This window comes from Prinia subflava, chromosome 21 (assembly GCF_021018805.1).
Source record: "Prinia subflava isolate CZ2003 ecotype Zambia chromosome 21, Cam_Psub_1.2, whole genome shotgun sequence".
Lineage (NCBI taxonomy): Eukaryota > Metazoa > Chordata > Aves > Passeriformes > Cisticolidae > Prinia > Prinia subflava.
The window spans coordinates 1,844,082-1,858,497 of record NC_086267.1 but is presented as its reverse complement, the minus strand read 5'-3'; the positions used below and the strand labels follow the sequence as shown (position 1 = coordinate 1,858,497).

Below are 14,416 nucleotides of genomic sequence, written 5' to 3'. Positions count from 1 at the left end.
GCGCAGTGGCTGATCCCTCGTGGCAATGGCAGTGCTGCCGTGGGGCTCTGGGAATTGGTGTGGCCTGGTTTTCCTGCTCCCTGCACTGGGAGAAGCTGGATGCTTCCCTGTCTGAATGCCTGAGTTTACTCTGGGGCAAGGCATGACCTTGTAAGCTTGTGTAGGTTAAAGGTGCTGCCGTGGGCATCCTCTGCAGGTGTGACTGGAGGTCCTGGGCTGCTCCATGACTCCACGCGTCCTCCCCGTGCCACCCTTGGCAAACTCTGGGTCAGGAATGGATAGAGATGGCAAGAGCAGAGGTGGCTGTGAGTGCAGCAGACTCCCGGCACCCTCCTGCGAGCCTATGGATTCACAGAATCGCGGGCTGGTTTGGGTTGAAAGGGACCCTAAAGATGCTCGGGTGATCCCACCGGGGACGCACTGGTGATGCCGGACCCAGAGGATCATCCCAGGCTGATCCCGCCGGGGGATGGATGAGCGCTGCCGCTGTTGCCGGTGGAGGGGAGGGGGTCTGAAGGGACGGTGATGGCTGATGGAGGGGGCGGGGAGGGGACCCTCCGGGGCCGGCGGGGCGGTCCGAGGGGACGGCGATGCGCTGCCGGGGGCGGGCAGCCGGAGCCCCCCGGGGCGGGCGCGGGAGCCGGGGGGCCGCAGCCCGGCCCCGGGGCGGAGCGGGGCGGAGCGGCGCGGCCATCCGGGCACCGCACCATGGCGGCGGCGGCGGAGGAGCCGGAGGGGCGGCGGGGCCGGGGGCCGCGGCCGGGACCGGCGCCGGGCAGCCCCGCGGGGCGGGCGGTGGGCGAGGGCTCGCCCGGGGGCAGCGGCCGCCGCGTCTTCAGCCCCGCCGGGGAGTTCCGCGAGTTCTCCCGGCGGCAGCTCCGAGACATGGAGCGGCTCTTCCGACAGTGAGTGTGGGGCGCACGGAGAGGGGCGTCCCCGGGGGGCAGCGCCGGGGGGGACGGGGGACCCCGGGCAGCCGGCACCCACCTCATCCCGGTTCCTGCTGTCCCGGCTTCTGGCAGGGCAGATGCCCCAGCACCTCCCGCCCCGTGCCTGCGGGCGGGACCCCCTCATTCCTTGTGAAAGGGACCCCCACGCATCGCAACCTCTTGTGGGAGGGATCCCCCGGGCTCTTCTCGGTGACTGCCCCCGCCCCAGCTCTGTGTAGCAGGGATGCCAAGGCACCTCCAGTTCCTTTCAGGAAGGATCCCCCTCCTGCTCCCCTCGGGAGGGATGCCAGGGACACCCCTCTCCTCCCAAAACAAGATTGGTGCCGGGGGCACCTTCCCCCAGCTCCTTGCAGGAGGCGATCCTGTGCGCCCCTAAATTCTTGCAGAAGGAACCTCCTGTCCCCCTGGTGCTGAGGCCAGAGAAAGGGGTCTGAAAGAGGGGACCGGGGACCCCCACATTCCCTCTGCCGCGTCACCGAGGGATCCCACATCCCTGCAGCTCCCGGGGCCGCGGAGGCCAGGCTGGCGTGTCCTCAGCATCCCTGTCCGCGCTGCGTGCCACCACGCGTGGCGGAGCGTGACTCGGAGCACGAGCTCGGCCCCGGCCCCTGGGGAAGGGGGGGAGCTGGCAGCGAGCCTCCAGCCCTGGAAATTTCCAGGGGCAGCCCGAAATCGGGGTGACTCCGGCCGCGGTCACGCGCGGGAATAGCCAGGAGCGAACGGGACAGCCCGGAGCATCCCCATGGATCCCGCGCTGCGTGCTTTGTGCGGGAGGCGGGGGGACAGCGCAACTCCGGGAGAAAGCGGAGATACGGCACGGGCGAAGGCATGGCTGCGACATGCCAGCAGCCCTCATCCCGTCTGGCACCGGGGGAGGATCCGCATCCGCGTCCTGGGTGGTCTCGCTCGGACCCGAGCGGAGGGATGGAGGAACTGGGGGGCTTGGAGGCAGTGACCGCCGAAACACAAGGCTGGGGGGCTGCGCAGGCTGCGGGCACGCCCTGTCCGCACCCCTGGCGGGGCTCGGAGCCCCCCTGCTCCCCGTGTGCCCCTGGGGGGCTGGCACGCCCCGCCAGCACATGGCAGCGGGCCAGACGCGCGGGCTGCTGCCGCAGAGGGGAGCGGGCGGCGGGGGCAGCGCGCCCGGGGTCCGCGGGGAGGGGACAGCGGCAGGGGGACAGGGGACAGCCCCCGGTGCCCGAGGCGGTGGTGGCCGTGCCGGGGTGCTCCGGGCGCAGGTGGCGGGGCGGGTGTGGGCGCCGCGCAGGGGAGGGAGCGGCGAGCGGAGCAGACGGGTGTGCGCTGGCAGCTGCGGCGTGTCGCTGCAGCGAAAGGAGCAGCGCCGGGGCTGCGAGGCGCTGGGGAGGTTTGGGACTCCCAAGGGAAAGATGCTCTGGAGCAGAGCCCTGGCACGCTGTCCTCGCCGCCGCGGCTGTCCTCGGGATGTGACAATCCGGATGTAGAGGATAAAGTGATGCGGGAAGGGGTTTGGCTCTCCACAGTGGAGACGGTGCCCTTTGGGAGGTGCAGGATGCTGGTATCCCAAAAAAAACAGAGGAGGGGATGGAGAGAAAGGAAATGTCCTGCATCTGGGGAGGTGGCTTGCGTGGGGTGAAGTGGCAAAGTCAGGCCAGGCAGCTCGCCCCTTGCAGAGAAACTGTGGGATGCAGGATGGAGAAGGACTTTGGACAAGGACATGGAGTGACAGGACAAGGGGGAAAGTGTTCAAAAGTGACAGAGGGCAGGGTTAGATGGGATATTGGGAGGAAATTCATCCCTGTGAGGGTGGTGAGGCCCTGGCACAGGGTGCCCAGAGCAGCTGTGGCTGCCCCTGGATCCCTGGCAGTGACCAAGGCCAGGCTGGATGGGGCTTGGAGCAACCTGGGATAGTGGAATGTGTCCCTGCCCATGGCAGGGGGTTGGAATGAGTTTGTCTTTAAAGTCTATTCTAACCCAAACTATTCCATGATTCTATGATCCTGTGCTCCAAGAGGGGTATGGGAGGCAAAAATCATGTGGGATCTGTGCCCACAGCCCCACTCTGAGGGTGATGGCAGCAGTAGGCAGGGGGTGAGCAGGACCAGCCCCATTTCGGGGTCCCTGGCAGAACAGAAGGTTCTGCTGGAGACACAGACAGAGCAGACAGCAGCAGGGGAGGTACAGATGAGTCACGGACCTGCGGCGTGGGGAGCCGGGGCTCTGCGTGGCTGCTGCAGTGACAAGATACAAAAAAAAAGCCCTGTCACAACGGGTGCCGGGTGTAGCTGCCCACCTACAGCGTGTGGAGCTGTACAAAGCATGGCTCCGTGCTGGCTCCCCGTGGAGATTCCAGTGTGGCAGGGCAGGGACAGTGGGGTGGCTGCAGGGAAGCTGGGGGGGTCTGTGGCATGGCAGGAGCCTCAGGAGGGGCATTTCTGACAGGTCTGCAGGTAGCATCAGTGAGCAGAGCTGTGCCCAAAGCTCTCAGCCAAGCCCAGGCTCCTGGCCAGGGGTGAAGCGTGGATGGCACAGGCTCTGGGCAGTGAGGTGGGGTCACCTGGAGGTGTCACAGTGAGGAGGAGTTGGTGACATGGGGAGCAGTGCCCAGTGGCTGAGCCCCATGGCCTGGAATCCCATGCTGCAGCCAAGGGGAGCGTGTGCTCAGGCTCCTGGCACAGGGAGCTGGCAGCAGGCTTGGCAGCATCCTGGCAGCTCCTCCTGCCAAGTGCTGCACGATCCTGGATGAGGCTCCGGGGGGTTGTTGGCGGTCCAGCAGCAGCTTCCCTGTGGTCTGGAGAGCTGCCGGAGACCAGCAGTGCCCGAGCTCTTGCTGATCCTTCCGTGCCTCCCAGGCAGTGTGAGAGCACACAGGGCTCTGCTGCTGGGGCTCAGTGTGGGGGGCTGTGTGGGCTCTGCACCCCACGGTGCCGTGTCAGGGTTGTGCCGCCGTCCTGCAGGTACGACGCAGGGAAGGACGGCTTCATTGACCTGATGGAGCTGAAGCTGATGATGGAGAAGCTGGGGGCTCCACAGACACACCTGGGACTGAAGAACATGATCAAGGAGGTGGATGAGGACCTGGACAGCAAGCTCAGCTTTCGAGAGGTGAGGGATAGGAGGCTCCACGCTGGCGGGGAGATGTCTCCAGCCACTCTTCAGGCTGGTGAGAAGGTGGGCAGTGGCTTTGGGGTCTTCAGGGAGCCAATGCCAGCATCTCCCCTCGCAGTTCCTGCTGATTTTCCGGAAGGCAGCAGCGGGTGAGCTGCAGGAGGACAGCGGGCTGCACGCCCTGGCTCGGCTTTCCGAGATCGATGTCTCCACGGAGGGCGTGAAAGGCGCCAAGAACTTCTTTGAGGCCAAGGTGAGGCAATTCCACAAGGCAGGGCTCAGGAGGTCCCACTGCAGGCTGGCGATGCACCAGGGCAGTTTGGTGCTGGGTAGGCAGGAGCTGGAGATATTGGGGTGGCAGGGGAGCTTGGCAGGGGTCACAAATGGACATTTCCACCTGCAGGCACAAGCCATCAACGAAGCCAGCAGGTTCGAGGAGGAGATCAGGGCCGAGCAGGAGGAGAAGAAGAAGCAGGCGGAGGAGCTGAAGCAGAGGAAGGCAGCCTTCAAGGAGCTGCAGTCCACCTTCACGCAGTGACAGGGCCAGGCGGGACCAGTGCTGCCTGTGCCGCGTGCCAGCCGCGGGGAGCGGTGCCCGAGTGCCACCTGGGCTGCTGGCACAGTGCCACCTGGGCTGCTGGCACAGTGCCACCTGGGCTGCTGGCACAGTGCCACCTGGGCTGCTGGCAGAGCCCGGGCAGCCCCGGCTCCTCCCTCCCCTCTTGCTGTGGTGTCTGTAGGTGTTGTTCGTGCCCCCCACCTCCCCAGCGTGCCCCCCACCCTGCACAGCCCCCTGTCCCCTCTGCCCGCAGCTGCACGGGGGGTTGCTGCTGAGTCCCAGGGGAGCTGTGTGCAGTGTCCCTGGGGCACCATGCCCAGACTGTCGTGTGTTGTGAGTGCACTGGGAGGTTTGCAGGACGGGGGCTGGCGCCCGTGGCCATGGTGGGTGTTGTGGTGGCCACACTGGCTTGGCATCTGTTGGTATTGCTGTGTGTGACACCAGTGACATGGCAAGGGCCAGGTGCTGGTAGAGGGGCTCCGTGTGTGTGTGGCTGTGTGGGTGTGTGGTGCTGGGGGTGGGTGTCCACCCCTCTGACGTGGAGCCCCCCCAGGAGCTGTGTCTCTCTTTATTTGGTCAAAGACGTACAGAAAGGCAGCTGCTGGCTCATGGGGCTGTTTAATGTTTTGTCATGTTGTGTTCAGCCTGGCAGGATGAGCGTGGTGGCCACAAGTGGTTGCCACTGGTCACTGAGGCTCTCGTGTTTGTGGGTTGCTGTAAAAACCCACATCTGTCCCACATTGTCCCCTGAGTGGCGGCATAGGGGGTGTGTTATGTTGTTTTTTTTAATTTAATCCCAAATAAATATTATATTTCTTAAATGCTGGTTGCTGAGGTGCAGCTGTGACATGGGCATGTCTGTGCCAGGGGCTCGGGCGGGGAGAAGGAATCTGGGGAGTGGGGTGTGATCATGGGCACGCAGCTCCCATGTGGTGGGAGATGGTGGCACTGCACAGGGATGAGCTTTGGCTCGCTGGCGTGGGAGGCAGCAGGGGCCTGACCCAGGTGTGGGGACATGGGGCCACCTAAGGCCATCAGCAGTGATGCTGATAGCTGTGCCTGTGCCACCCTGTGGCACCTGTGGGGTTTAGCTGGTCCTGAACACATCAAGAGTGAGATAAGGGGACCTTGTGCCCTGGCGGATGGTGGCCTGAGGGGTGCAGTGTCCTGGGGGAGTCGGTGCTCAGGGTTGGGGGGCAGCAGAGCTGCCCAGCACCCACTGGCAGCACCTTGGCTCAGGGGCTGCCCACCAGCTGTGCTCCAGGACGGACCCTGCCCGTTCCTAGAGCAGGGCCAGGTGTCCCTGCCATGTCCCTGCCATGTCCCTGCCATGTCCCTGCCAGCACACGAGGGGCAGATGTGGCCATTCCCAGGCAGGACGGGGAGTGCGATAAGAGGGGCACTGGGGCTGAGGAGCCCCACAGCGTGGGACAGTCCCCACATGGCAGTGGCAGGCGGGGTCACTCCAAGGTCCCCATGGTGCGGACACCATAAGAGGGGTGAGCGGCCCCGATGTGACACCTTTGGTCAGCACAGCCATGCTGGGAGCCGTCTGCCTCGTCCTGCTGCTGGGCTACGGTGGGTGCAGGGCTGGGGAAGGGTCGGGCAGGGGGACAGGAGTGTGGGGCACGGGCAGCCCCTGATGTCCCTTTGCCCGGTGTCACACAGCCTACGGATGCGGCCAGCCGGCCGTGCCACCACAGCTGGGCTCCCGCGTGGTGGGCGGTGAGGACGCCGTAGCCCACAGCTGGCCATGGCAGGTGAGGGGGCACAGGGACAGGGAGGGGCACAGGGATGGGAGAGGGACAGGGACATTCCTGCTCTCACCCTGTGCCTCTGCCCTCGCAGATCTCCCTGCAGTACAGCCGCTATGGGTCCTGGTACCACACTTGTGGAGGGACCCTCATTGCCCCCCAGTGGGTGCTGACAGCTGCCCACTGCATCAGGTGGGTGTTGGGGGGGATCTGTGCCATGGAGGTCAGATATCTGTGGGGACTGACACCCCCTCTCTCCCTGGCAGCTCCTCCATGACCTACCGTGTGGTGCTGGGCAAGCAGGACCTGTCTGTGGATGACGAGCCCGGTTCTGTGGCCGTGGCAGTGGAGAAGACGATCGTCCACGAGAAATGGAACTCCTTCCTCATCATGTAGGGGATGGGATGCATCAGGGGTGGGTCATGGGTGGTCTGGCCATGGACCCCTGTGGCCAGGGACCCTGTTCTCATGCCCAAGCATGGTTTGTGTGTCCTTGCAGCAACGACATTGCCCTGGTCAAGCTGGCAGAGGAGGTGCAGGAGAGTGACACCATCCGTGCCTCCTGCCTGCCCGACGCTGGCAAGATCCTGCCCAACGAATACCCCTGCTACGTCACCGGCTGGGGACGCATCAGGAGTGAGTGGGGTGTCCCCAGGAGGGTCCCAGGAAGGGGATGCAGGCCCAGGGTGTGAGGTACGAGCTTTGGCTCTCATTGCAGCCAACGGGCCCCTGGCTGACATCCTGCAGCAGGCTCTGCTGCCCGTGGTGGACTATGAGACCTGCTCCCAGAGGGACTGGTGGGGCGACCTCGTGCTCGAGAACATGGTGTGTGCCGGTGGCGACGGCGTCGTCTCTGGCTGCAACGTGAGTGTGGCACTGCCGCGTGGGGGGCGTCCAAACGGTGCAGGATCGTGGGCACCAGGAGGAGAGGGGATGGAGCCCCATCTCTGGTGGCCAGGAGGGATGAGGGGAGCGCTGATGGGGTGCCCAGGACGTGTGGCCCACGCTGTCTCTGCACACAGGGCGACTCTGGCGGCCCCCTGAACTGCCAGCGCGAGGACGGCACCTGGGAGGTGGAAGGCATCGTCAGCTTCGGCTCCGGCCTGGGCTGCAACGTGGCCAAGAAGCCCACAGTGTTCACCAGAGTGTCTGCCTTCATCGACTGGATCAACGAGGTGGGTGCCCCTCCCTCTGCCCCCACACAGAGGCCGTCCTTGCCCCGCTGAGGGTCTCACCATGGCCCCCCTGTGTCTTTTTGACAGAAAATGAGCACCAACTGAGGACGCGGCATGTTGAGATACCACTGTTGACCAAAATAAAAGCAAAAGTGCTGAGCTGGTCTTGCTGGTTTTTTTAGGGGGGGTGGTGTGGTAGAGCTGGGGGCACACATGCAGGGCTGGGTGTGGTGGTGCCAAGGTCCTGCTTGTGTGCTGGGGTCCCCCCTGTTGTTCAGTGGGGCTGGGCAGGGCTCTGGGGAGGCTGTCGGGCACATCCTGCAAGCTGCTTCCAGTCCTCAAGCCATAGCTGAGCCAAGAGGCTCAAGATTTGGCAAGTAGTTTGATGGGAGAGGGGCTGAGGTCTGTCCAGGCTGTTCAGGGGAGCTCCAGGGAACCCAGCTGGCCTTTGGGGATGATCTGGAACACTTGGTGCTGTAGGGGACCTCACTGGCACTGCCTAGATGAGGGCTGACTTTCAAATGGGGGTCTTGAGGGAACTGGGTTGGCCTTGGGGGGCTTGAGGGAGTCTGACTGGTTTGGGAGTGGTCAGGGGTGCCTGCAGGAGCTCTGTTGGAGACGGAGCTCTTGGGAGCTGTATGGCAGTGCCAGCTCCATCTCCAGGACCTGTGATGTGGCCCAGGAGTGGAGCATCTTACCATGGATCTCCTTCTGTGGTGGCTGAGGAACAAGGTGGGTGGTGGGCAGCTGACAGGACCCCCAGCTTTGGGGTTCCCAGGAGGAGCTAGGGCTGCCCTGGAGGAGCCAGGGAAGTTCTCCAGGAGAAAGGCAGCGTGTTGGTGGGAGCAGGTGTGAAGGGGCTGTCCAGGCAGTGGGGGTGGGTGCTGCACTGTGAGCTCTGAACAGAGCCATCCATCACACCATTATCCCATCGTGGCTGCTGGAGCCCAGCCAGGACCCTCACAGGGTGAGGAGGAGGAGGAGAGCGAGCAGGGATGGACGGCAGCACCTTGAGCTCGGCGGGGGACGTGATGGACAGTGCCTGGTTTGGAGACTATGGGGACACTGGACCATGAGTGGCACTGTCACCAGCCCAGAGAGCAGCACTGGCACCTGCAGCGGGGCCCAAGAGCACTGCCACGAGACCTGGCACCGTGTGAGCCACGTGGGGACACTCCAGGGACCCCCTGGCACTTGTCAACCTGATTAAAATTTAGCAGCTGAAGAGGGAAATGGTTTGGATGGACAGGAGATGTGCTATGGCAAATGAACTGTTGGGGTCACCCCAAAGGCAATTGCCAAAGGCTGCCAGTCAGATGGTGTGTGGAGTGTGGCTGCTCTGCACAGCAGGATGGGGGCAGGATCCAGGGACACTGGCACAGGGTTGGCAGCAGGGTCTGCTGCCTTGGATGGAGAGCTCCAGGGTGTCTGTGGGAAGCTGGGCAAGGTGGGTGCCCCTGTCCCCTCTGCATGCACCCACACGTGCCATGGGGACAGCTGTGTGTGCTGGGAGTGCAGGACCCAGGGCTCACAGCCTGTTCTGTGTGTACCTGTGCATTGTGTCCCATCCTCAGAGGGGGTTTGGTGGATGGAGGAGCCCTGGACAGGGCCCCAGAGTGCCACAAGCATCTGCTGGGCAATCAACCCTGCCCCAGCCAGCCAGGCAGGGCACCCCCCCAGTGTGGGTCACCCCAGTGACCAGTGTCCCCCTGCCCAGGAGGTGGGGGAGAGTTGTGATCCTCTGGCTGAAGAACCTTCTCCTAACACCCAGAGTTTCCTTGGACACAGCTCCAGCCGTTCCCTGGGTCCTGTCCCTGGTCACAGAGAGCAGAGATTGGAGCTGCAGCCTCTGTGACCTCAGCCTCCTCCAGCTGAACAAACCCAGTGACCACAGCCTCAACTACTTTTAATCTCTAAGGCTGCACAGAGTTTAACGAATATTTGTCATACTTATATGTTAATTGTCAATTACTGTCACATTCATACAGTTTATAACTGATACATTAAATCTTCAAGTTAACCTAGAGAAGTGTAAGGTTTATTTGTGTTAAATGTGTTACATCTTATATACACTCTAGGATGTGTCCATGATTAAATATTTAACAATATGGGAGGATAAGGAGAAGTTTAAAAGAATACAGCAAAACTTTGTGAAGTTCATAACTTTTACTTCGCTGTTGAAATATAACTCATAACAATCACTTTACATAAAAATTACATCTTAAAAGTGATCTTTACCCACTCCTGGGAATGAGAGCTTGGGACACCCAGGGACAGCTGAACGAACTCCCCTGACACTGAGCAGCATCCTGATGCTGAGGGCACAGAGCCACAGGGAAGCACAGCCCCAACACGTGGTGCCAGTCCACATCCTGGGCACAACACAAGGAGGAGGGAGAAGAGCAGTGGGGTCCATGGAGTAACCCCAAAAGAGCATTCCCTCATCTCTCTGAGCCCTCACTGTCCTCCTCCAGCTCCACCACACATCCCAACACCTCTCCTGTGCCACTGCAGTGCTCCTGCTCCCCTCATCTCCACCAAGGATGGCCCAGGAAGGGACAAGTCACTGCAGTCCATATGGAAGAAGAAGGACAAGATGGAGCCATCTCTGCCCAAAGTCAGGCAGCCCAGAGCACCTCAGGGTGTCCCTGCATCCCCAGCCTGTGGGACACCCCAGCCCCAAGGCTCCCTTGATGAGAGAACAGAAGAAACAAACAGAGGGAAGAGTGCAGGGTCACCTTTCCCAAAGGAAAACAGGTCCAGGGGAGATGGGATCAGCCCTGGGATCACCTGCACACCCAGGTGCTCTGTGCAAAAGTAGCCAACACAGGACAGGGCAGCCCAGAGTCTCACACTGCAGGGTGTGGGGAAGGGGCCACGTGTACCACTGAGCTCTTGGAAAACCCTGGGCAGAGGCAAGGCCACCACAGCCACATCCCAGCTCCTGCTGGACCCCCCTGAAGTGCTTGGGTGGCCCTGGCTCCCTCTGGCAGGAGTAGGCACCTATGTGCCCTTCTCCAGCCACATGTGGGCATTGGCCCCCACCACGGCCCTGGGGCACCCACCACCAGCCAAAAATACAAAAAAAAAAAGAATTCCTAAAATAAACCTCTGCAGCTTCAAACCATAAACACAACAATCTAAAACAGCATAAAGCAAAAGGCTCCTAAATCCTCACGCATGCATTTCGTGGTTGTACATGGCACAGCCAAACTGCCCTGGACTTTCCTGAGTACAGAAAGCACCACCAGCATCCAAGGCAAGGCCACAGCCAAGGCAGCAGCCAGGAACACGCACCCAAACAGGCCAAGGATGGGAACACAAGGAGAACAAACACTGCCAGGGACTCAGAGACACCCAGTGATGAGGGTTACAGGAGAGGGAGCACCTTATCCCTCGGGGACTGAGGGGCAGGGGATGTCCTGGGGGAGTCGGTGCTCAGGGTTGGGGGGCAGCAGAGCTGCCCAGCACCCACTGGCAGCACCATGGCTCAGGGGCTGCCCACCAGCTGTGCCTCAGGACGGACCCTGCCCGTTCCCAGAGCAGGGCCAGGTGTCCCTGCCATGTCCCTGCCATGTCCCTGCCATGTCCCTGCCAGCACACGAGGGGCAGATGTGGCCATTCCCAGGCAGGACGGGGAGTGCGATAAGAGGGGCAGTGGGGCTGAGGAGCCCCACAGCGTGGGACAGTCCCCACATGGCAGTGGCAGGCGGGGTCACTCCAAGGTCCCCGCGGTGCAGACACCATAAGAGGGGTGAGCGGCCCCGATGTGACACCTTTGGTCAGCACAGCCATGCTGGGAGCCGTCTGCCTCGTCCTGCTGCTGGGCTACGGTGGGTGCAGGGCTGGGGAAGGGTCGGGCAGGGGGACAGGAGTGTGGGGCACGGGCAGCCCCTGATGTCCCTTTGCCCGGTGTCACACAGCCTACGGATGCGGCCAGCCGGCCGTGCCACCACAGCTGAGCTCCCGCGTGGTGGGCGGTGAGGACGCCGTAGCCCACAGCTGGCCATGGCAGGTGAGGGGGCACAGGGACAGGGAGGGGCACAGGGACAGGGAGGGGCACAGGGACAGAGAGGGGGACAGGGACAGGGACAGGGACAGGGACATTCCTGCTCTCACCCTGTGCCTCTGCCCTCGCAGATCTCCCTGCAGTACAGCCGCTCTGGATCCTGGCACCACACTTGTGGAGGGACCCTCATTGCCCCCCAGTGGGTGCTGACAGCTGCCCACTGCATCAGGTGGGTGTTGGGGGGGATCTGTGCCATGGAGGTCAGATATCTGTGGGGACTGACACCCCCTCTCTCCCTGGCAGCTCCTCCATGACCTACCGTGTGGTGCTGGGCAAGCAGGACCTGCTGACAGAAGACGAGGAAGGCTCTGTGGCCGTGGCAGTGGAGAAGACGATCGTCCATGAGAAATGGAACTCCTTCCTTGTCCTGTAGGGATGGAACATGGCCAGGAGTGGGTGGGGGGGCAACAAAGCTGGGGACCACATCCTCATGGCTCCTGTCCCCCTGTAGCAACGACATTGCCCTGGTCAAGCTGGCAGAGGAGGTGCAGGAGAGTGACACCATCCGTGCCTCCTGCCTGCCCGACGCTGACAAGATCCTGCCCAACGACTACCCCTGCTACGTCACCGGCTGGGGACGCCTCAGGAGTAAGCAGAGGGTCCCCAGGAGGGTCCCAGGGTGTCTGGGGAGGGGGTGAGCAGAGTGTGAGGTGTGCCTGTCCTTGCAGCCAACGGGCCCCTGGCTGATGCCCTGCAGCAGGCCCTGCTGCCCGTGGTGGATCACGAGACCTGCTCCAAGTGGGACTGGTGGGGCAGCATGGTGCGCACCACCATGGTCTGTGCTGGCGGCGACGGCGTCGTCTCTGGCTGCAACGTGAGTGTGGCACTGTTGGAACAAGTTCTCTTCATGCAGAAAGCCAATTCTTCATTCACAAAGCTCATATTTATAGGAAATGTCAGAAGGCACTGTGTTAAACCTAACTGCTCAGCAATACAGTGAAACTCAGTTCATTGGTTGGTAAGGGCTATCGTGTACATCTATCAAATTTTCTCTGTCTAGATATGTTTATATTTTCCCTTTGTGGGTTCTCATGGGACAAATCTTATTGTTTACACAGGTGTATTTGTTTCTCACCTTCAGAACAGATTGTGTTAAAGGAATTTCTCATTCTCAAAATAGCTTTGCATGGGAACTTTCAAACTGCTCGTTAGCTGCACTTAATAGAAATGACAGGTCAGCTTTGGCAATTTTAGCAGAGCGAGGCCTGATCTCATAAAGCCTTTCTTTTGTAATTCTGCTACCTGTCCCTGGCAGTGGTGGGTGCTGTGTGGGTGCTGTCGGGGTGCCCAGGACGTGTGGCCCACGCTGCCTCTGCACACAGGGCGACTCTGGCGGCCCCCTGAACTGCCAGCGTGAGGACGGCACCTGGGAGGTGGAAGGCATCGTCAGCTTCGGCTCCGGCCTCAAATGCAACATGATCAAGAAGCCCACAGTGTTCACCAGGGTGTCTGCCTACATTGACTGGATCAACGAGGTGGGTGCCCCTCCCTCTGCCCCCGTGCAGGGGACTGGCCACGCTGCCCCTGCCCTGGCTCACCGTGAGCCTCCCCTGTCTTGTCTTTGGCAGAAAATGAGCTCCAACTGAGGACACAGCGTGGAGCACGAGCATTGAGAGATAAAGGCAATAGTGCTGAGCTGGTCTCATGTGGTTCTTTCGAGGGGATGCAATAGAGCAGAACAAGGGGGCTGCATCTTGTGGTCCTGGGTTTCTGCCTGTGTGCTGGGGAGAGCCCCCACATCATGGGCAGGGTCCTGGGGAGCCTCAGGTGGGCAGAGATCCCCACAAGGTGCTCCCAGCTGGGAGAAGAGCCATGGCCATTGCCAAGCCAAAGGGTTCAAGGCTTGATGGGAGAGTGGCTGCAATCTGGTCTGGTGGTCCTGGGGCCTCTAGGGAACTTGGGGGGGTGGCTGTAGGGCCCCTAGTTGGCCCAAGGAGGTTTTAGGTGTCTTGGCTGGCACTGGGATGTTTCAGGGGATCTTGCTGGTAACTGGACTACTTGATGGCAGCAGATTTATAATGGGGGTGTTGAGGAGACTGGGCTGGTCCTGGGGGTCATCCTGCAGCCCCACCACATTCCCACCACCACCTGTGCTGCTGGAGTGCTCACACTGTTCCCACCTCTGCCAGGGGTGCCCTGGGGAAGGAGCAGCCACTGCAGGCCATGTCATGGACAGGAGAGGGACAAGGCTGAGCCATCTCTGCCCAAAGCCACCCCCACCCAGCCAGGGTGCCCACAGGACACCCCAGTCCCAACACTTCCTCAGTGAGAGAAGCAGGGAAATAAAAAGGGGAAGAGTGCAGGGCCACCTTTCCCAAAGGAGAGCAGCTCCAGGGGAGATGGGATCAGCCCTGGGATCACCTGCACACCCAGATGCTCTGTACAAAACTGCACAACATGGGACAGGGCAGCCCAGAGCCCCACTCCCCTGGGGGATGGAGAAGGGGAATAGAGAAGGAGACAACCATGAGCTCTCACAAACACCTGAGCACAGGCAAGGCCATCACAGCCACACCCCAGCTCCCGCTGGACCCTCCTGGGGGTGCTCAGGGCAGCCCTGGCCCCCTCCTGCAGCACCTTCAAAGCACCTGAAATGCTCCCAAAGGAGTATGGAAATAGTCTGTGACTGCAAAAGCAGATTGAATATTCCCACGTCCCCTGGGAATCCCCAAACACCCCTCAGGCCTTACCCCAAGGCCTCTGCACCTCCCAAGGGTGTCTCCAAGGATGGTTTCCCCCTCAAAATCCAACACAGACGCAGGATGTTTGACCCAAGGCAATCACTGCAGCAGCTCCTTAAGTACTTTACCTCAGCACTGGTA

The 14,416-nt window shown here is 61.7% G+C and overlaps 3 protein-coding genes across 3 annotated transcripts; all 3 read left to right on the top strand.

Moving 5' to 3' along the window:
* Positions 1 to 685: 685 nt before the first annotated feature.
* On the top strand, positions 686 to 5,417 carry EFHD2 (EF-hand domain family member D2). The gene is made up of 4 exons (XM_063417143.1): positions 686 to 905; positions 3,887 to 4,034; positions 4,156 to 4,290; positions 4,441 to 5,417. Exons 1-4 carry the CDS (start codon positions 709 to 711, stop codon positions 4,573 to 4,575), a joined length of 615 nt encoding a protein of 204 aa, XP_063273213.1. The 5' UTR covers positions 686 to 708; the 3' UTR covers positions 4,576 to 5,417.
* Positions 5,418 to 5,471: 54 nt separating this feature from the next.
* Positions 5,472 to 7,683, top strand: LOC134560790 (chymotrypsin-C-like). The gene is given in 10 exon segments (XM_063417134.1): positions 5,472 to 6,014; positions 6,017 to 6,070; positions 6,073 to 6,174; positions 6,265 to 6,356; positions 6,445 to 6,542; positions 6,617 to 6,742; positions 6,850 to 6,986; positions 7,069 to 7,214; positions 7,373 to 7,525; positions 7,613 to 7,683. Coding segments are annotated over 10 exon segments (1,329 nt in total). The 5' UTR covers positions 5,472 to 5,611; the 3' UTR covers positions 7,631 to 7,683.
* A 1,957-nt stretch (positions 7,684 to 9,640) lies between these two features.
* LOC134560792 (chymotrypsin-C-like) lies at positions 9,641 to 14,336 on the top strand. The gene is made up of 8 exons (XM_063417142.1): positions 9,641 to 11,358; positions 11,449 to 11,540; positions 11,666 to 11,763; positions 11,838 to 11,963; positions 12,046 to 12,182; positions 12,263 to 12,408; positions 12,917 to 13,069; positions 13,163 to 14,336. The coding sequence occupies exons 1-8, from the start codon at positions 11,319 to 11,321 to the stop codon at positions 13,178 to 13,180; spliced, it is 810 nt and encodes a 269-aa protein (XP_063273212.1). The 5' UTR covers positions 9,641 to 11,318; the 3' UTR covers positions 13,181 to 14,336.
* Positions 14,337 to 14,416: the final 80 nt, after the last annotated feature.

Coding starts and splice junctions, on each gene's coding strand:
- EFHD2 (XM_063417143.1), top strand. CDS start 709: ATGGCGGCGGCGGCGGAGGAGCCGGAGGGGCGGCGGGGCCGGGGGCCG. Junction 906..3,886: donor ATGGAGCGGCTCTTCCGACA/GTGAGTGTGGGG, acceptor GCCGTCCTGCAG/GTACGACGCAGGGAAGGACG. Junction 4,291..4,440: donor AGAACTTCTTTGAGGCCAAG/GTGAGGCAATTC, acceptor TTCCACCTGCAG/GCACAAGCCATCAACGAAGC.
- LOC134560792 (XM_063417142.1), top strand. CDS start 11,319: ATGCTGGGAGCCGTCTGCCTCGTCCTGCTGCTGGGCTACG. Junction 11,964..12,045: donor TGGAACTCCTTCCTTGTCCT/GTAGGGATGGAA, acceptor GTCCCCCTGTAG/CAACGACATTGCCCTGGTCA. Junction 12,409..12,916: donor GCGTCGTCTCTGGCTGCAAC/GTGAGTGTGGCA, acceptor CTCTGCACACAG/GGCGACTCTGGCGGCCCCCT.